At 54.8% G+C, this 21,039-nt stretch overlaps 4 protein-coding genes across 4 annotated transcripts; 2 read left to right on the top strand and 2 right to left on the bottom strand.

The window, feature by feature from the left end:
* Positions 1-3,632: 3,632 nt before the first annotated feature.
* On the top strand, positions 3,633-8,396 carry B0T26DRAFT_635299 (uncharacterized protein; the record flags this gene model as incomplete). The annotated part of the gene is made up of 3 exons (XM_060436708.1): positions 3,633-4,085; positions 4,177-7,388; positions 7,463-8,396. 3 exons carry the CDS (start codon positions 3,633-3,635, stop codon positions 8,394-8,396), a joined length of 4,599 nt encoding a protein of 1,532 aa, XP_060302505.1.
* Positions 8,397-9,672: 1,276 nt separating this feature from the next.
* On the top strand, positions 9,673-11,499 carry B0T26DRAFT_632512 (Aldehyde/histidinol dehydrogenase; the record flags this gene model as incomplete). Its single annotated transcript, XM_060436451.1, has 2 exons — positions 9,673-9,828; positions 9,910-11,499. Coding segments are annotated over 2 exons (1,746 nt in total), but the record flags the coding sequence as incomplete, so codon positions are not given.
* Positions 11,500-13,206: 1,707 nt separating this feature from the next.
* B0T26DRAFT_633827 (uncharacterized protein) lies at positions 13,207-16,332 on the bottom strand (the record flags this gene model as incomplete). The annotated part of the gene is made up of 4 exons (XM_060436571.1): positions 13,207-13,247; positions 13,290-15,246; positions 15,352-15,736; positions 15,800-16,332. The coding sequence occupies 4 exons, from the start codon at positions 16,330-16,332 to the stop codon at positions 13,207-13,209; spliced, it is 2,916 nt and encodes a 971-aa protein (XP_060302503.1).
* A 2,147-nt stretch (positions 16,333-18,479) lies between these two features.
* On the bottom strand, positions 18,480-19,947 carry B0T26DRAFT_670018 (uncharacterized protein; the record flags this gene model as incomplete). The annotated part of the gene is made up of 6 exons (XM_060439131.1): positions 18,480-18,531; positions 18,655-18,767; positions 18,821-18,852; positions 18,937-18,969; positions 19,564-19,674; positions 19,806-19,947. 6 exons carry the CDS (start codon positions 19,945-19,947, stop codon positions 18,480-18,482), a joined length of 483 nt encoding a protein of 160 aa, XP_060302502.1.
* Between the last annotated feature and the right edge of the window lie 1,092 nt (positions 19,948-21,039).

The following is a 21,039-nucleotide window of genomic DNA, read 5'->3' as shown; positions in this document are numbered from 1 at the left end:
GACGGCACTTGCCGTTGAGTCAAGTTTGTCATTTGCCTACAATTGCGGCCGCAGAGTATTACACGCGTACAACGTATTTACGCAGTACAAAGCATGGAGATACAGGTACATACATTTCAACGATGGGATATGGCAAAACAGCTTATCGTGCTAGCGAGGGGTTTGGCCAACCGCGGCGTCTCGTTAATCGGCGGTGGCTTTTTATTTTTTGGGCGGAGCGGCTGAAAAAAAGAAGGGGGTTCTGACGTCGGACGATGCGCCTCAAGATCTGCACCCGCTGCCCCTCTCTCGAGTCAGGGCACAACTGTTGGGTTTTAGCAGACACGCCCTGGGAAACGGTCGGGCGTCGCTGGCTTGTTGATGACTTGGTGAGCTTACGAGTGGTAATACGGATGGCTTCTATCCTGGCCCGAGGATGAGAGATGACGGGCTGTGTGAATTCCTCGGGCATTCGCCAGACTCTGATTGGTCTCTCACTGCTCCTACAACTGTAATGAAGCACTGCCTGGCTCACTCAGCGGGAGGCTTAGACAGCCGCAGTGAAGCACCACCACCACCACCACATCAAGTGTAGACTGGGTATATGAGAAATACTGACACAACGGGAGTAATAATTACACCGGAGGGTATACAGGTGGTTCAGATATCTATGAAGGATTCAGACCAGGTCGCACATTCCTCGGACTTCATGAAATACACGGTGGTAATGAGGGAATGCCGCCGCCTCAGACTTTGTCTTCACCTCGCCCCTGCATTTCGCGGGGTTACCACACACACAACAACCACACACACAACAGCGAGCCCACCATTAGTCCAGACGTTATCCCATCCCCGTCCCGCCCTCCTGGGCCTACTACCTACGTATACTAAGTAGGCGATGTTGGCTTTTGGCAGATCATATTAAGAGAAAGCCTAACAGCCTTCGGCAAATACTACTGGCGCATAACTGACCCGAACATTCGTCAGGAAGCGGGTTGTGGCCGGCCGCATAAGTTTCATTCCCGGCACGCCTTCCTGGATCTTGATGAAACTTGTCCCGCGTTCGTGCCACCCGCGTAGATACCTGCCCGACCTTAGGTAGGTCGGAACAGAGTTTAGGGATTAGGGAGGTACACTATTGAGTAGGTAAAACCCCAGATCCGGCAGGCTGCCTGCTGAAGCACAGTCCACAGCCTACTCGTGATGGCTGAGGTCCTGAATCCTGAATCCGCATTGTTGGAAGAGTGTAACAGTATTTTTTTTCTGTTGCGCTGTTAGGTTGATTAGCGATGGCCGAGGCTCAGACGTGCACGTCGCCCTGATCGTCGAGCCACAATCAACTCCCAATGATATGTATGTACCAACACCTTTCAGGCTTGTGTCGCGTGGGATAGTTGGCAACAAGGCGGGAGACATGGGCCAGAGTGTGAGCATGGGCCTGAGAGGTTGGTGTCATCGATGTAAATGGAAGACATAATCTCTCTGGCATCTCTGGCGGCGAGGGAGGCGTTATCCAACCGTCTCAATGCATCTGGAACTTTAGTTGTTGCTTTGTTGGAGCGGTTATACGCACTGATGTGGCCCAGGATCGCCGAGTGTGGCATCTAAAATGGCAAGTGTCCATGACGGGGGGGCTATTGTTGGAAACGCTAGCACAGACACTGCATGAATACAATGCTTGGACAAGTGGACCTGACGTGGAAGCCACATCCCTCAAAGTTCTTCAACTGCCTGGTCTGACTGACATCTGTTTTGACCTCGACTAATAATACTGGATAGAACAGTAAGCCGCAGAGACCTGGTTGTGAGGGCCATGACGGATAGAAAGACAGCTTTTGTGCTCGCTGCTGTGAATTAACGCCTGCATGGTTCTAGCTTCGTTCCTCGTCACGATACGATGTGATAATTTGTAAGAAAAGGGGTCCTCTCCGAAGGGCGCAATATCGGGCGGGCACCGGGTTTCTGGCAAAGCCCGACAAACGGGGGGCCAAGACAGTTCGGCGGAGATCTTAGCCTACCATGGTATCCACCCAAAGGCGGGTAGTCTGTAAACTATACAGAATGGCTAGACCGACCGACTAAGTCCGGATACCAAACATTCGGGCCAACAGCGTTATGAGGCGGCTTGTATCGTTGGCAAACAAAGATTGGATTCGGACAAAGATATTGATTGGGTAAAGGACCTGACGGATTGTCCGGCTGCAGGTGCTTGCTGTTGATAGTACGCTGGGGAGTCGGGACAGCCCAGAGGCTGTGCTTGCCTTCAATGCTGTCGAGATGTGTAGCCGCCCAGCCTCAGTTTCTGTCCACCCGGGCAGCTTAACTCGCACAAACTCCGCCATAGGCCCGCTTGCCCCCGGATTTTGCGGAAATCCCGTCTCTTTATGAAGGAAGATACGTAGCGAGGCCTGACGAACCCGTTGGACCGCCGAGCCTGCCCAGCCTTGGAAACCCGACAGATTGAACGCCTTCAGTTCAGCCCATACAGGTTGTATTGTACAACATGTACTCAGCAGACATCATCCATTGTCGTCATCCGTTGTCGTAGCAGGTTACAGTCAGCAACACAGCAAATAAGACTCCCCGTGTCCCGTCATTGCCGTTGCTTCCTCAGGTGTCGCCGTCGTTTTGTAGTTCACTTTGAGCCCGTACACCCGTCGTATGGATTACAGTGGGCTAGGTAGCACGTTACGGGCGGCCAATTGCTGGGGCTCTCGGGCTGTACGAATCCAATGCACTCCGCACCCAGCCCAGCCCAGCCCAGTTTGGTGACAGAATGGGATGGATGGGAAAGGCCCGGGCCCACTTCCATGCTGCCGCCCACCCGCGAACGCTGAAATGAGCGAGCCTTATTACCGCGCCGCGTACCAAATACTACCTATTCAGTATACGTGTATCAAACGCGGCGTATCGGGCGAGTACGCAACTAGGTCATTAGCGAGCAGCGACGCTTCTTATTCCATTTGATTACCAATTCTCAGGGTCCGGGAATCCAGCGTGGCCTTTTCGACCAGAGACTCGCGATGAGCGACTCGATTGACTTCTTTTCTTAATCAAGAGTAGATGTTAAGACTTCCTTGTCCAATTGCTTGTCGAAAATTTCCCGGACCTGTGCTAGGTAGGTCGCTGTTAATAATGCAGTAGTGGTTTGCGTGAGATTTCCAGGTTTGCCTGAACGGGTTGCTGACTTTCTCGATTATAACGGGGCCCGGGCTAGTTCAGGCAGCCCACCACTGGCGCCCCCTTGAAGACCCTCTTGTTCTCGCTGGTCGCAAAACCCCGGCTTACCCGGCCTCCAAACTCCGGCGTTCCCAAAAAATCTCTCCCTGAACTCGCCAACGAGCTGCAATCCACTGCCCCCAAAGCGTATCCCGATCGCTCCTGGCCCGCCCCCCGACCGCGACGTTCTTTCCGCCAACCCAACACAACCGACGCTCTGGGACCGAGATTTGGCACGCGATCCGATTTGCGGACTGGACCATCGCCAATTCGAATTTTTTAAAATCCCAGCTTGGGGCCACGACTCGCTCGATTTTAGCCCTTCAACGCGTCGCATCCTCAATTGCAGTGGCGTCGAGACAGCGACCGGGCCACTCCTGGCCAGCCTGGCGGACAGCTCGGGTTGAACGGGCTCTGCCCGCGATTCCCTCTCAATGGCGCCGCCAGAAGATGGCGCCGTTCTCGAGCCTACGGTGTCGATGCAGAGGTCGAGATGGGCGACGCGGAAGCTGACGGTCAAGAGCAGCGGCCTGAAGCGCCTCTCGCTGCTCGGAAGGAAACACAACAGGAATGCGTCGGGCGAGAAGAAGAGGACATCGGGAGGATCCGAGTCGCTGCGACAACCGACGGGCGGCCAACTTGACGGGCCGCAGAGCGATGCCAACAGCGTTACGAGCGACGAGCACGGCGCCGCACCGCGCCAAGTTTACTTCAACATACCTCTCTCCGACGACCTCAAGGACGAGGAAGGACACCCGAAGACCTTTTACACGCGAAACAAGATCCGGACGGCCAAGTACACGCCGCTATCTTTTATTCCTAAGAACCTGTGGTTCCAATTCCACAACGTCGCCAATATTTTCTTCCTCTTCGTTGTCATTTTAGTTGTAAGTAGCGCACGACTGCAAGGCCGTGTCCTGGGTGGCCTGCTCTCCTAGCCCTTTTTAGGGGGTATTGAGGTGTTAACTCTGGCCCTAGATATTCCCTATTTTCGGCGGTGTGAACCCCGGACTTAACGCTGTTCCTTTAATTTTTATTGTTACCGTCACCGCCATCAAAGATGCCATCGAGGACTATCGGAGGACAATTCTCGACAACGAGCTCAATAATGCCCCCGTGCACCGTTTAGTGGGCTGGGACAACGTCAACGTGGAGGACGACAACGTGTCACTGTGGCGAAGGTTTAAAAAGGCCAATTCCCGGTTCTTTGGCGCCATATGGCGTTCCATCCAGAGTCTTTGGAAGAAGAAGGACAAGGGCGCGACAGATGGCGATTCGGACCGCGCTGACCCGCGTGCGTCAATCGAGACCACGTCGACGCCATGGGAGTCGGTTGTTTCCCCGCGCTCTCAGCGGATGTCGTTTGTTTCGGCGCAAGAGGAAATTCAGATGACGCCAGTGCCGTCGCCCCTCCCGCTCCAGCCCAACCAGATGAAGCTGCCGTCTGATGTGCAGAGGGGCGGAGGACATGCGCTCAGCTTTGAGATGAATGAAGCGACGGCTTTGCAGAACTTGAAAGGAGACTTGGTCAACCACGAGGTGCCCGTCACCGGCAAGGCTAAATTCCACAAAGATACGTGGAAAAGTCTAGTTGTCGGCGATTTTGTCCGCATCTACAATGACGACGAGCTCCCTGCTGATATCATCATCCTGGCAACTTCGGATCCTGACGGCTCTTGCTACGTCGAGACGAAAAACTTGGACGGAGAAACCAACTTGAAGGTCCGCTCGGCGCTCCGGTGCGGCCGTTCGCTGAAGCATGCCCGGGACTGCGAGCGTGCCCAGTTTATGATTGACAGCGAACCCCCGCAGCCCAACCTCTACAAGTATAACGGCGCAATCAAGTGGGAACAGCAGGTGCCTTGGGATCCTCACGGGGAGCCTAGAAACATGTCGGAGCCAGTCACGATCGACAACATGCTCCTCCGTGGATGCAACCTCCGCAACACCGAGTGGGCTCTCGGCGTGGTTGTCTTCACCGGCCACGACACCAAGATCATGATGAACGCCGGAATAACGCCAAGCAAGCGTGCCCGAATTGCTCGCGAGCTGAACTTCAACGTCATCTGCAATTTCGGTATTCTCTTGGTCATGTGTCTCATCGCTAGCATTGCCAACGGCGTTGCCTGGGGCAAGACAGATGCGTCCTTGTACTGGTTCGGGTACGGGTCGATCGGAGGGACACCGGGACTGACAGGCTTCATCACTTTCTGGGCTGCTGTGATCGTCTTTCAAAACTTGGTGCCTATCTCTCTCTACATCTCGCTCGAAATCGTGAGAACCCTCCAGGCCTACTTCATCTACAGCGACATTGGGATGTACTACGAATCGATCGACGCGCCGTGTATCCCCAAGTCGTGGAATATATCGGATGATGTTGGCCAGATTGAGTACATCTTCTCCGACAAGACCGGCACCTTGACACAGAATGTGATGGAGTTCAAGAAAGCCACGGTCAACGGCCAACCATACGGAGAAGCATTCACCGAAGCGCAGGCTGGCATGAATAAGAGGATGGGCGGCGCTGTTGCTGAGCAGGACACTGAAAATATCAGGGCCGAGATCGCCGCGGCAAAAGTCAAAACGCTTCAAGGACTTCGAGATCTTCACGACAACCCGTATCTCCATGACGAAGACTTGACCTTTGTCGCCCCTGATTTTGTCGAAGACCTGGCTGGCAAGCACGGAGCTGAGCAGCAACGGGCAAATGAGCATTTCATGCTCGCGCTAGCTCTTTGCCACACGGTTATCACCGAGAAACAGCCTGGTGATCCTCCCAAGATCATATTCAAGGCCCAGTCGCCAGACGAGGCCGCTCTTGTTTCTACCGCCCGTGACATGGGCTTCACCGTTCTTGGCATGTCTAACGACGGCATCAACGTCAATGTCATGGGCCAGGACAGGTACTACCCGGTCCTCAATACCATCGAGTTTAACTCGACGAGGAAGAGAATGAGCGCCATCGTCAGGATGCCTGACGGTCGAATTGTCCTTTTCTGCAAGGGGGCTGATAGCATCATATACTCGCGCCTCAAGAGGGGTGAGCAGCCCCAGCTCCGCAAGGAAACGGCAGAGCATCTCGAGATGTTCGCCGTCGAGGGTCTCCGCACTCTCTGCATTGCGGAACGCGAGCTTACCGAGGAGGAATATCGCGAATGGCGCAAGGAGCACGACCTGGCTGCTACCGCTCTCGAAAATCGCGAAGAGAAGCTCGAGGAGGTTGCCGATAAGATCGAGCAGGACCTCACCTTGCTGGGAGGGACGGCCATTGAAGATCGCCTTCAGGACGGTGTGCCCGACACCATTGAGCTTCTGTCCGACGCCGGTATCAAACTTTGGGTTCTTACCGGAGACAAGGTCGAGACAGCGATCAACATCGGGTTCTCGTGCAACCTCTTGAACAATGACATGGACCTTATCCGCCTCCAGGTCGTCGAGGACGAAGGCGGCGTGATAACAGAAGAGGAATACCTGCGCCTAGCCGAAGAGAGCCTCGACCAAGGCTTGGCGAAGTTCAACATGACGGGCAGCGACGAAGAGCTCAAGAAGGCGAGAAGCGACCACGAACCCCCTGCCGCGACTCACGGGCTCGTTATTGACGGCTTCACCCTGCGGTGGGTGCTGAGTGAAGCCTTGAAGCAGAAGTTCCTGCTCTTGTGTAAGCAGTGCAAGGCCGTCTTGTGCTGCCGAGTCAGCCCTGCCCAGAAAGCCGCCGTCGTCACCTTGGTGAAGAATGGGCTGGATGTCATGACCATGTCCATTGGCGACGGAGCAAACGACGTCGCCATGATCCAGGAGGCCGACGTTGGCGTCGGCATCGCCGGTGTGGAAGGCCGCCAGGCCGTCATGTCATCCGACTATGCAATTGGGCAGTTTCGATTCCTGCAGAGGCTGGTGCTCGTCCACGGAAGATGGTCCTATCGGCGCTTGGCAGAAACGATTAGCAATTTTTTCTACAAGAACATGATCTGGACATGGGCCATCTTCTGGTTCCAGGCCTTCTGCAACTTCGACATCTCGTACATCTTCGAGTACACGTACATTCTCATGTTCAACCTGTTTTTTACGTCGGTCCCGGTTATCCTTATGGGAGTTCTAGACCAGGACGTGAGTGACACGGTATCGTTGGCGGTCCCTCAGCTCTACCGACGCGGCATCGAGCGGCTTGAATGGACGCAAACAAAATTCTGGTGAGTGCTCTCGGGGTTCTTCTGTCCCCAACCCGCTCCAAACCCTCTTGCGGTTGACTAACAAACTATTGCAGGGCCTACATGGTGGACGGTATTTACCAATCCGTCGTAACCTTCTTCATCCCGTTCGTTTTCGTCACCCTCACCGCCTCCGCTGCCGGGAACGGACTCGACGTGGCCGAGCGGCTCCGGCTGGGATGCTATATCGCCCATCCCGCCGTTCTCACGATCAACTTCTATATCCTGATCAACACGTATCGATGGGACTGGGTGTTCCTGTTGGTTATCGCTCTCAGCGACGTGTTCATCTTCTTCTGGACCGGAGTGTACACGGCTAGTACCTACGCTGCCGGCTTCTACCAGGCCGCCCCCCAAATCTACCAAGAGCTCACTTTCTGGATGTGCTTCATTGTCACGCCCACAATATGCCTGCTTCCGCGAATCGTCATCAAGTGTATTCAGAAGCAGCGGTTCCCATACGATGTGGACATCGTCCGGGAAGAGGTCAAGCTAGGCAGGTATTCTGACAAGGAGCCGACGGACACCACAGCAACCGCCGAGGGTCTGGAAGGGTCTTTATCGACAGCGTCCGAGTCGTCGACCAAAAAAGGAAAGCACGCTACTTACGCGAGCGTCGATGAAGACAGGCGGCCTATCTATCCCCCTTCGGTGGCCACGCATAACACGCGTAACCAAAATGGGAGCGACGGTACAGACTACACCATGCACAACCGGAACTCGCTCGAGGTACAGCGAGAGGACGAGGGATACAGGCCGCGGCAGTCGATTGACCGGACTAGACCGTCATTCGACCGCATAAGAGCATCGATGGACCGGGTCCGACCCAGTCTCGAGGCCAGCAACGATTTTACCTCGGCGGCACGGCTGAGTAGGATAGAGTCGACACACTCGTCGCACGGGACGGGCAATCAGCGGCGTTTTAATTTGAACACGGTTAGAAGGAGGGGAATGTCGGCATTTTCCAAAAAGAGCGTCGATCAACAATAACGGACGCAGTGGGCAGACGTCAAGGGGACTGTACATTAATCTTTGTGCTGTGTTTTGCTGAGCGGGCGACTGGTACCGGTGGCTAGCAAGCAGACAGGTGTATCGCTCGCTTTTGTTCTCTTTCTTTGTTCTTGGGGTTTCATTCGTCATTTTTTCCTTCTGTTGATATCCCGGACTGCGTCAAATGCATTGTACGAGGAGGGGCGCGGCTGTTGCATCCTCTGTGCTCACATATACACAAACACTTACACGAAACTCTCGCCGACAACGCACACAAAGACACACGAAGCAAAGTGGGAGAGGGGATGAATAGGTAGATGGGATGGGCGGGGGAAAACAAATCATCATTTTTCTGTTTCTCTATTTTTCGCCGTCTTCTTTCTCTATCTGTTCCTTGTTTTCGAGTCATGCTTTGCATATGCGTGACTGTCTCTTCAAACCAGTATTTATTCTTCTCTTTTTTCTCAACGAGGAGATTCCACCGCTATCGACAAGGATATTCTCCACTATTTCTGTCTTCCTTTTTCGCCTTATTCCTTACTTTGCATATTCTTGGTTCTCTTGGTCCTATTTCTAGCCGGCGTTGGGTGGCGCATTTACAACATGATTTGGCGTGCGTGCGTGCGTGTCGTGTGAACGAAATAATAGCGGGGGAGAAAGGGGAGGGTATTGGACAAGAAAGACACCGTATAGGACAACAAGACGTGAAAGATAGTTATTGTTTTTATCTTCAAGGTATATAACATATTTGCTTTATCACGGCCCTTCTCATGACTCTCGACATGTCTTGTGATACTGCTCTGTGAGGAAGACGGCGGTGTAGAAGAGTTGGGGAGATGGAGAGAAATAAGGGGCCGTGTGGGGGTGATGAAGTATAATTGACCACTCACTGTCAAGTATGCCGATAAGGAAAGAACGTCTCCTAAAAGTGGCACGATAACTGAATAAGGGCAATCTAACATCGCAAGATGAGGCGCGTTCGCGACACGGTCTGGCGAGAATAGGTATTTTGCTAGCAACGACAGCTTTCTCAAATCACAACAAGAGATTTTGACTCGACATCTGCCTCGGGCAACAACGAGCAGCAACAGCAGCCATGCCCCTAGTTGAGCAGCTGCGGGACGCCATTGCGGAAAGCACAGGGTATGTACTCTAGATACGGATTACTGTACTGTACTTCACTTGTACCGCGTCCAATTGAAGCTCCCGAGGACAGCGACAGCTCCCTAGGCAGGTCTAGACTGAGGTGTGGCGCAATACTAAAGCTGCAAGTAGGCTCCCCAAAACCGTATGGACGTTCCTGTGGATCGGTGTCAGCGTCGTGGTCGCCTGGTATATGGGCTTCGGCGAGAACGGCAAGCCTATCCGATACAGGGTCCCCACGCCCAAGACGCCAGAAAAGGTCGAGATCCTCGAGAAGCCCGCCATCAAGGTGTGTCTGTGTTGTACCCGTTCTGGCCTGCTCTCCAAGCAGGTCACTGCCGCTAACAACGTCTCTCGCCGTCCTCTATAGGTCTCGGGCTCGACAGCGATCCAATGTTACGCGCCTGCAACGGGTCAGTTCCTCGGCCTCGTCAACCCGTCAACGCCGAATGCCATTGACCGGGCCATTGAGCAGGCGCAAGAAGCGCAGACCGCGTGGGCTAAGACATCGTTCCGTGACCGCCGTGCCGTCTTGCGTTCTATTCTGCAGCACGTCCTCGACAACCAGGAGGAAATCTGCCGCGTGGCCTGCCTAGACAGCGGCAAGACTATGGTCGACGCGCAGCTCGGCGAGATCCTTACCACCACCGAGAAGCTGATGTGGACTATCAAGTATGGGGAACGGGCCCTGCGTCCGTCACGCCGGCCCACCAACTTGCTCATGGCCTATAAGCGCAACACGGTGCACTACGAGCCCCTGGGCGTCGTGGCTGCGCTGGTCAGCTGGAACTACCCCTTCCACAACCTCGTCGGCCCAGCTATCAGTGCCCTGTTTGCTGGCAACGCCATCGTGGCCAAGGTCTCGGAGCAAACGGCGTGGAGCTCCACGTACTTTACAAGCATCATGCGAGGTGCCTTGGTCGCCCACGGCCACTCGCCCGCACTTTTGCAAACTATCGCTTGCTGGCCGCAGACGGCAGGCCATCTCACCTCGCACCCGGCCATCAGTCATATCACCTTCATCGGCTCGCGCCCCGTCTGCCACAAGGTCGCCGCATCGGCAGCCAAGGTTCTCACCCCTGTGCTCGCCGAGCTGGGCGGCAAGGACGTCTCCGTCGTCCTCGACTCGGTCAGCAAGCGTGACCTTGGCCGCGTCGTCGAGACGCTGCTGCGTGGCTCCTTCCAAGCCTCGGGCCAGAACTGCATCGGCATTGAACGAATTGTTGCCCCGCCGGCGACGTACTCCAAGCTCATCGCGCTGCTCGAACCGCGCGTGCGCGCTCTGCGGCTTGGCCCTACGGCCGACGTTGGCGCTATGATCTCGGACACGTCATTTGCGCGCCTCGAGAACCTCGTTGACGATGCCGTGAGGGACGGCGCCCGCCTGCTCGTCGGCGGCAAACGCTTCACGCACCTTCAGCACCCCAGCGGCCACTACTTTGCGCCGACGCTGCTTGTCGACGTGAAGTCTGACATGGCTATCGCCCAGGAGGAATGCTTTGGTCCAATTATGGTGCTGATATGCGCCGAGTCCAGCACCGCCGACGCTGTCCTCTCCCTGGCCAACGCGCCGCTGTACGGGCTCGGCAGCTCTGTGTTTGGCTCCGAATCGGATCCCGCGCTCAAGCAGATTGTCAAGGGGCTGAAGGCCGGCATGGTGGCCATCAATGATTTTGGCACCACGTATGCTGTGCAGCTGCCGTTTGGCGGTGTCGGCGGGTCTGGATATGGCCGGTTTGCTGGCGATGAAGGGCTGCAGGGTCTCTGCAACTTGAAATCTGTGTGCGAGGATCGGTTCGGCTGGCTAGGCATCCGCACGGCCATCCCGAGGCCATTGCAGTACCCGGTCCCTGACCAGGAGACCAGCTGGCGGTTTGCCAAGGGCGTCGTCGAGGTCGGGTACGGCACCTCGATCAGCAGGAAAATCGAAGGGCTGCGAGGCATCATTAGGAACAGCTAGCGGGATGCCATCTGGAAGGGAAATTCACCACTGAACATGCTTGGGGAGGGTTCCCTTACCCGTTGTGAGGTGTTGAAAGTGAACATGCTCGCCGTCGTCACGCCCAAGAACTTGGGCACTATTTTAATAGATCCCCAAGCCGGACGTTTTATGGCGAAAGTAATAGTAAATACTAATTCCTAATTAATTTGCTCACAACATCAGAGGGCCAGAACCTCGGTGCTATTTTCTCGAACAAGATCTCGAGGTTATATTCGAGTTCGGCTTGTAATCCTATCCTCTCTTGTTCTCATTGGGTCGCTTGCTAAAGACACGGATGGGCTCCACTTCCTTCGTGTAAACCCAGTTAGGAGGAGTGTGGCTGCGGCAGGCTCGAATGTTTGTTCTGTCTGCTCCTATTCCTAGGATTTCGAAGGAGGAGAGTCTACTCTAGGAGCGGCTTCAATAGTTAGATCTATCATCAAAGTGAAATGGCTCACACCCATCACAACACTAAAATTAAAACACAATTAAGAGAGAGAGGCCACATATATATATATATATAAACCCCTGCTTAACGACGATGACAAGAACAACCGCAGATAAGGGGTAGGTACCTAGGTATTCAATGATTTAACATTCATTCCCCGTATCGGACACACTAGTATAAACACCAACTCGGGAACCGTCTTGGCACCTGCCCACACTCGTGTCACGTACGAAAACAGAGAGACGGGGAAAAACACGGACCAAATGGATGCAAAGAGTGCGAAACAGAACAGAAAAGATAATACACGGAAAGCAACGGACGGGAGTGAAGAGGGGATGAGAATAAACCAAGGAGCCAGCGAACGAGGGAGGGAAACGACGCAAGTAGCAGATGATTATATCCCTTTTGGTCGGTCTCTCTCGCTGTCTCTCTATCGCTTGTTCCGTTGCCGCCTCTCAAATTCTTGTTCCGTTTGAAGCCCCTCCGCTCTCTCTCTGCCAGCGCCCGCCGGCTCTCTTTGCAAGTGAACCCCTCTTACCCCTGAGCCATATAAGTCAAGCACAATATCAAGCAACCATCTCGTCGGTGGCTGACTACGACCCCCCAAAAAGCCGAGACAGAGAGTATATAAATGGAAATGAATATGTTGTGGCATCAAAAAAGTAATGACAGAGGGGGAAGAGATGTATACAAAGCCCCCTTGGTGTGGGCACAAAAAAAAAGGGAAAAAAGCCCCGTCCCCTTCCCTGACCTCCAGTCCAGTACATTCCAGCCACCAAACTAGCGCGCGTTCTGAATCGCCAGCCCAGAAAAACATCGCATTAACAGTCCTTTCTCCCCCATTCCCCATAAAGATGCAAGGCCCCAGCCTGTAGCGCGCGATATTGATGCCGAATATGTAAGCGGACAGATCGCCCTTCTGTCGAAGCGGGAAAGCGTCCGCGAGTTATCATGGTTTTCCGTAAGGACTGCGGGAAAGAGCTTCAATAGCCCGTGGGTATCAATGTTCGATTGTGTGCAGATTGAATGGTTCCCCCTTTAAATCCACTAGATTATGGAGCAGAGACAACGCCCCGTTGGTATCTCATTCAAAAGCAGAAACAGGCCGTCTATGCACTGCCATCACATCATAAAGGCTATAACCGTAAATGGAGAGGTATCAAAAAAAGAAGAAAAAAAGAGAAAAGCAAAGGAGACAGACGTCATTAAAAGCCCTGGGAGCATGGCTAGAGGGTCTCTCAAAGACTCATAGTCAACCACTCCCACTCCTGAGGGCCGGCTCCTGTACCTCCGGCCCCCATCATTCCACCAGTCTGTCCACTTGGCATGCTCATCATGCCCGGCCCAACCACTGATCGCTGTGTTATGCCAAAACCATTAGTGAGACCCATGCTACTGGCAGTCGACTGCATTGTAGGAAAGCCGTTGCTAGACCCGAGAGACCGAGCGGCCTCGTTCGACCCTGTTGAGTTTTCTGGGCTGTCAATGTCCATTCCGCTTGATGACTGGTCGCCTCCGGCACTCTTGCTATGCCGCCGTTGCCGCTTCGAGCCCATGGTTGCACTACGCGTCAGAGAGGCGGCCCCTGGGCCAGGGACATTCTTTGGCGGTGCTGCAGCAATAGCAACAACGCCCTTTCCACCGACAACACCACTAGAAGAACCAGCGCTACCGTGGTAGCTTGTCGGCGTGCTGCCTGCCGTGTTGCCACCTGACGCAGGCCCGCTCACCGGACTTTCGCTGTCGTTGACACTGCCGGCACGGTTCTGTACTGGCGGCGTGGTCACCTGGGCTGGCGTGGGATTAACAGCCGAGGAAATGGAGAGAGTCGAGTTCTTCCTCGTGTTTGCCCCCGAAGCAGCCGTTGACGTGCTGACGCCGGCGTTCTTCTTCGCCGACCGTGTACTGGTGCCACCAACAGGCAGACCTCCGCCCGAGCCGCGGTTCCGTTTCTTGATGACGTCTGTTTTTAAACTCAATGGTCTTACAACGCCGTGTAGCTTCAAAAATAGACCGCACGCATTGCAAAGGGGCTGGCCTTCGGGATTGCGGCGCCAGAGCGGCGTTGTCTGTGTAAAGCAGTTCGTGCACGTTGTTGGAGCACTGTTTTCCTGATTTCCCGCAGCTCCCTGCAGGTTCGTTGTCGATCCGTGCTTCGATCCAGGAGGTGGTGATGAAGGGCGGCTGGCTGCAACGGACGAGAAGCCAGATGCTTCTGCTGGCGGCGAATTTGATGTCGACTGGGCAAGACGGTCAAATGGATTTCCAATGCCAGCTAAGCCCGGCGTAGAAGCCGCCCGAGGAACCTTGCCTTGACGCCCGTCGCTCTGTCGGAATGACTGCGACTGCGACTGCGACCGGCCCAGAGCGCCTCCTTCCCAGTCGCCATTTGCGTCCACATAGTCGGTTGTTGTACCACCAATGGTTACTTGCTTCCGCGGCGGACCGCCTGGGTACCTTGCGGCCTGGGTATTAAAGTTCCCAGTGAGAGAAGGATCCCACTGCAACGACGAGCTATCAAACCCGCCCTCATCCATACCTTGCGGTGAGAAATCTGGAGGTACTGGGATGTTGCGATCAGCAAAAGCGCCCTCATCCTCGTCTGCATCCGAGTCCGCGCCAAATGAAAACATGCTGTCTTGCATCAGACCAACGCCGGGAGAGCGAGCTGGGTGCTCATGCTGAAACACCTGGGTAGGATCTACATGGCCAAAAGAGCTCGGGGCAGTGAACGAGGCAGCGGGGTCCGCGGCACCCGTGGAAGCAGGAAACATTAAATTTCCACTAGCACCATACGGGAACTGGTGGGCCAGAGTGTTGTCCATGCCAGCCGGCGTCGGCCTGTAGGGTTGTTGACGAGGATGTCGAATATCCATCGATCCAAAGTAGAAGCCCTCGCCGTCGTTCAAAGGATGCGGGGTGGAAACGCTGGACTGATAAGCCGACCCGGGGGGAGAATAGTAATCGGTCGAAGGCATTCCGGAGCCGTTATACAAGGAAGAGAAGTGGTCGTGGGGGACCATTGGGGAGGTGGAGGGCGAAAAGTTGAATGCCGGTTGGAAGGGGCCGGCCGAGGTGATAATAGGGTCGCTTTCAATGTTATATGTATCAAGGCGGAACGGGACCCCCGCGTGATTGGACTGCTGCACCATGCCACTCTGGTTTGAGTGGTCGAGCGAATACTCTTGAAGCTCGGATTCAACATCGAGCTCACTTGTTGCAAACCCGCCGTTGACTGCGGGAACTTGAGGCGAGAAGTTTGCCGGACGCTTGCGGTTCTGTTTCGACTTATTAGACCGGCTCAGATTCGCCACCTGCGGCATTCCCGAGTAAAGGCCCCGGGCCCCTCTTCAATCCGGTTTCAATAAACGACACGACCCAACGGACAGGGAACTTACACGTCTGTTTGTCTCGTCAATGCTTGTCTTGCGAGGATGACGAGCAATATAGCCAAATTCGTCTTGCAACCTCTGGCGGTGCGGCGCCACGGGTACGGATTGAGGAACGGTGTGCTGCGCGTTCGACGACTCCTTGCGCGATTTGATAGGGATTGCCGTCGTTGTAGTGTGAGTAGACCTGTCGTCTACCTGCCTGGCCCCATCTGGGGTCGGGGTCAGAGCCAGGCCGGACGGGGTGCCCACGTGTTCATTGTTGATGAAGTCGTCCAGATTCATTGGATCGTGTTGGGGGATAACATGTTCCGAAGTCTTGCGCAGCTGGGCAATTCCGCTGGGCGCGTTGAGCGAAGAAGCTGGGAGGTTTTGCAGTCTGAGGAACAAGGTTAGGGTCTCTTGGGCGGGTTCAAGCAAGGCAGAGTTCGCAGCCACGAACCTTGCTGCGTCGGCCTGTCTTTCCTTGCGCAAGTTGTAGTGCATCATGCGCCACGTGAGGTTCTCCATGCGCTGCTGGTTTGGAAGGAATTGCTTGGTCTTGGTAAAGAACTTCCAGACCTGGGCAGCCAGCGGGTCCAGCCTCTGCAGCTCGTCCGGGCTCTGGTCCATGCTGGCTACGGCGTCCTGAAACGGTGGGAAGTCGGCGGAGCGCAACAGCTCATGGCGTTGTGGGTCGGCCGCGTACGAGGCTGAAAGATCGAGACGGAGATCGTGCGGTTCGGCACGCAGGGTGGTGACTGTCGTGGCGTTACTGCTGCTGTTGGCGTTCGTGGCTGGTCTAAAGGGGGTGTTGCTGGCGCCGGCGATACTAGAGGGCGACGGGGCGCCGTGCTCCGTCTTGATAGCTGCGAGGCCGGTGGCGGCGTCGCCTGGCCGGCGAGGGAAGCGGAAGTCGTGCTCTGTAGTAGTGGGATTCATAGACGTCAACGGACTCGCCGTCGCGATGAGGGTCGCCGTGCTCGCTGCTGCCATGGCCAAAACAAAAGTAGCGAGACCTGGCGAGACAGGTACGGCGGCGAGGGGGGCAGATTCCAAACGGAGGAACGACTTGGCTACCACGCAGGAAGCGTTGTGGTAGCTCCAGCTATTACCTAGGTTAGGTGCCTCGCCTTTTTTCCCACGTCCAAAGTCGGGTCGGGTGGCCGCTGCGCGGGCAGGCTTTTCCTTAGTGCCTGGCACACCACACAAGCCGCCCACAAATGCCTAGCGACCCTGTCAGCAGCCCACTGTGGGACACCCTCAGGTGCTCCGTGGAGGGGCCGCACCCACTCAAACCGATTCAGAGCTAAGCAAGGTTGCCCTGAACGGTCTCCTCGGCAGGTCTGGTAACCCAAAGGTTGGGACGCGGCCTAGGCAAACCGGGCAGGTTTCCCCACGCCGCATAGACTGGGGGGAAAGTGCCAGAAATATTTTTGCTTCTTGAAAGAAAACTCGGAGGCGCTCTGGTTTGCGTGTTTCGAAGAGCTGGGGGTAGGTAGCAGGCACTGGGTTCGTTTCGATCCGATTTAGTTAGGAGGCAAGGTGCAGTTGGCGGAGGAGCTGGGCCCAGGTCTGTCAAACACCTGCACTGAGGGACGGGAGGGGGGTCAGGTCCTCTGTTGTCCTTTGGGATTCCGTGTCTCTCCTCTCGGAATAGCCAACGTCAAGGTCACTGCCGTCGGTGAACCGTCGTCGAAAAACTAGTCTAGTAGGACAGCCATCTGCGCTCGTTAGTGGATCCGCCGGCTCATGCTGAATGGAGTTAGAAGGATCCGAGATGTGGTGTGGAGGCAGCGACGCTTCAGTAACGGGCGGGTGGAGAGACTTCTCTCACCTCGACGTGGACGATTCCACTTTCTCTCGAGACCTGGCTCCTGGCGCGGATGGCGGGCAGCAGCAGCAGCAGCACACACGCACGCCCACGTCGCGGCTTACAATGGGGAAGACGCAAGCCACCGAGTAAAGCTCATGGTGGACAGGGGTTTTGCCCCTCTCCCGCTAGGCTCTGAAAGTGTAAGTGCCAATTCAATTGGATACCTTACTTTGTGTATCCTCACTGTACTGGGCAATACAAGCTCTTCTTTCCTCTAATTCCGCCAGGCCTTAATTCCACCAGCGGACGCAAGAGTGCGGGTATAGGAGATTGTGGTCAGCGGCGACAGTGGGGGGCTTCAATGAAACACTCGCGCTTTCCCCCAGAGCTCGTTTCCAAGAGAAGGCAGGTTCCATGGATAGAGCAAGTACTAAGGGTAATTACCAGAGAGGTCCTGGGTCGAAACTTGCGAATCAAACGTCTCGGTCTACTTTACCTTCTTCACTCCGTATGCACTTATAGTTCCGTGGAGAGCCCCGAGGATGAAGGCTTTGTCCGGATCCCGTTCTATTCAGAACCTCGCGAGGACGCCTTTGACAAAGGGCCCCATTTGAAGGGAGGCAGCTCCTGGGCCATCTCCCCGTCTAATGGATTCGTGATTACTTCCAAGTCTTACTCAGGTAGCTCCAGGAAAGGCTCATTCCACGAGTGCCTGCCCGAACCTGGAGAAGGTATCAGAAGCCTGGAAGCGACGTCTGGGTCAAGTTATTTAAAGTTCTGACCCCTGCGAGGACGTGCACTTCTGTGTCCAGTGATAGGAAACAATGAGTACCAAGGTAGGCTAAGAAGTGAGCACGCATAATGATAGGTTCACTTATCACGAATGGTTGATATAATTAACATCAACTGCCATCACCAAGGGGTTTATTCATCCCTAGCTTCGGCGCAGTCCGGGAACCGGTTACTGAAATCTGGCGCGCTCGGAAGGTGCACCATATATGGAGCTGGGTCGGGAGGAGAGGGGAACCGCCGGAAAGCGTGGGTTGCGGCAGGGACGACCGAAGTCGCTGGTACATACCTGTAGTTGTTGCGACTCCACCTCAGCCGCTGCGACAGACAAGGAAGGGGCAGGGTGGATGTTGTGGGGACCCCTTGGCAAAGAAGTGTAATGCTTGCGGAGCCCTGCTGGTTGGCTGTAGGCGTGTTGCATCGAGGAGCCTGCAGCTGCGAGCCTGCGAAGCATCTCATTCTCGACTCTTAAAAGAGAGCTGATGAAGAATGGACTCCGCGCTCGGTCCATCTGCGCCGCGCATTCGCGTTCAAAGCTCTATTGCAGCAGCCCCTTCTTGCTGGACACGGAGGTGCCCAAAGCCCAAGCCCTGCCCCCCGCGCAACAGCGGGGACCTTACAGTTCAATGACGGTAAAATATTAAATAAAAATGCCCATCATTGGACACACCCACAGAGATGTATTCGGGTAATGTACACGTACCTACACATACCACGACACATTGAGCCTTCTGCTCGCCTCGAAGCTATTGATACGCAGTCCCGTATATGTCGGCAAAGAGCGTCCGGCAATCGATCCGAGAGGCGAAGTAAGAACAAGAATGTTCTGAATTGCAAGAACATAACCTGTTGCGGATATCTATGGTACCTCGTACATACCTCTTCGATCGTCGGCCAGAAAAGTGTCTCGTCTGCAGCCAAAGAACCATACAGCTTCCAGGTTATTAGACTATTTCTTAGGTAGGTGTCCTTCCATAGATGTACGAATACCTTACCAATACTATAGCCAATAGCATGCAAGGAGAGGCCTACACAGGTAGGTAGGTATACCCCAACTGAAAAAGACTCGATCTCCCACGGCTAACAATTACAGTTGAGGTTACAGATGACGACAACGATGATCCGCCGCACCACCAAAGTGAAGATCTACAACAGGTCGCTGAAGGCTGACCAGACTTCCGGTCTCCAAGTGTCACAGCCTCGCCGTCCTTCTAACGGCTATTGTGCATCTCTTGGGCGATGGCGAGGGTGCTCAACGGGTCCAGGCGCCGTAAAACCTTAGGTAAGTCGCCTTCTAGGATAGAAAGCCGGGCCAAGAACAGCGCGAAATGCCATGTCGTTCGTTAAACATTAGCATCAATTAACCATATAGGGACTCCTTTCTGTTCCTGCAACTTCATCCAAATGAGGCCAGGATACTTCCGGGCTCGCGCCAGCAATCGGGTTGAGATGGAACGATTTGAGCCTATACTCTCCATACTTGCAGGTTGAGAGGGGACGCACCGGAGGTACAGTACATATAGGTACGCCTAAGGTAACGAAACGCACCAGGACATCGAGACCCCACGGCGAAACAGTTCACATGGAGACATTCGGGTTTAGCAAGCCTCTCCGCTACGTACCCTTCGCCCAAACCCACTCTCCGTGTCCCCGCGTCCCCCAGAAGCTCTCAGGACCCCAAACCGATTCGTGAGCGGCAAGACTCCCGAACGCGTGGCTCGCGTCGCACAACTCTGTGTGAATTGAGTTCAACTGGAAGTCGGCGGAGAAGAGACTCGGCCCGTGTCGACTTTCTCTTCGAACATGGAACCAGACTCGCTCGCCAGTTGCTTTACCTACTATCTAGAGCCAAGGGGAAACAAACCCACCGATTCCCCAAAATCAAAGCCGCCTGCCAGAACAACAAAGTTCGATGGTGCATGTCTACGAGAGCCTCCGATGAGCAGATGGGAGTTGCGCCTGGCAAATCTCAGAACGAGGGGCAAGGCACGGCGAACAGTCCTCATTGTGGTCAAACAGGGATCCAAGCGACTGGTGAATGGTCGCACGTCTCAAGTATTCAGTACCCGACCGGGATGTCAAGCACTTGCATGGCGCTCCATGCTGACCCCCACTCCAAACGCACGACAGTGGAAGCCATCGAAATCCATTCCTTCCATCGCGGCCTATTGGCGGGCGCAAACCCTGCCTCCCTGTTGGTAGCTCACCCGGAACCACCAAAGGTTCGAATTGCAGCGTTCACATCAATGATTGCCAAGTGCCAAAACCCGCGAATTGCCGCATTTACCGTCACAGAAAGGTCCCTTCCTCACAGACCTGGAAGCAACACCCTCCATTTTTGGGTGTTTTCTAGCGTGTGCCATCCCGCAGCATGCCCTTCATTTCAAGTCACGTTGGTACTGCACATTCACATTGGCGCTTGCACGGGCTGTTTGGAGCAGGCAAAGTCGAGCAAACAAATATGTCGACGCTGTGCCCCTCGAACACATATTGAAGCATGGGCCAGGTTCGATGCGTCCCGTCAACCCAGAGGCGGGATCATGGTACATACAGCACGGATACTTCCATTACCATCGACTACTCACGCCCATTGCCCGGGCTGGCCATGCTGCAGCGGCTCATCCTCACTTAGGCCCTCGAAGGCTTGAGGTTGCCCCTACGTCGTTCTCCTTGCTCTAGATCCAGGCAAGCGAGGTCCATGCCGTCTCAGGGCTGCTACTACTACTATCACTACCATCTACCTCTAATAAGACTACCTCACGGACACTTGTCATTCAATGCTATAGAAAGGGGTCACCCCTGAGTTTGCGGCTGATCACTGATCACTGATCACTTGCCACTAGGCAATGATGTAGGTCATTGCAGCAGTGACATTGAACTCAAACGCCATAGTACTTGTGGCGGAGGGCCGTTGTGTTTCGTTTTGGTAAGAATAACGTGGGCGTAAGTGGGCGCAGTGGGGTTGATGATGGCGCTGTCGATCCAGATCCAGACGGCCAAGCTGCACCAAGTTAGCACATGGAACCGAACGACAAGAGATGGCCCAGACTGTCGGTTTGAAGACACCGGCGGATCTCAGGCTGTTACCCCCGCGACAA

Source organism: Lasiosphaeria miniovina (genome assembly GCF_030549165.1).
Source record: "Lasiosphaeria miniovina strain SMH2392-1A chromosome Unknown B0T26scaffold_1, whole genome shotgun sequence".
Taxonomy (NCBI): Eukaryota; Fungi; Ascomycota; class Sordariomycetes; order Sordariales; family Lasiosphaeriaceae; genus Lasiosphaeria; species Lasiosphaeria miniovina.
This window is presented reverse-complemented; position numbering and strand designations above follow the sequence as displayed.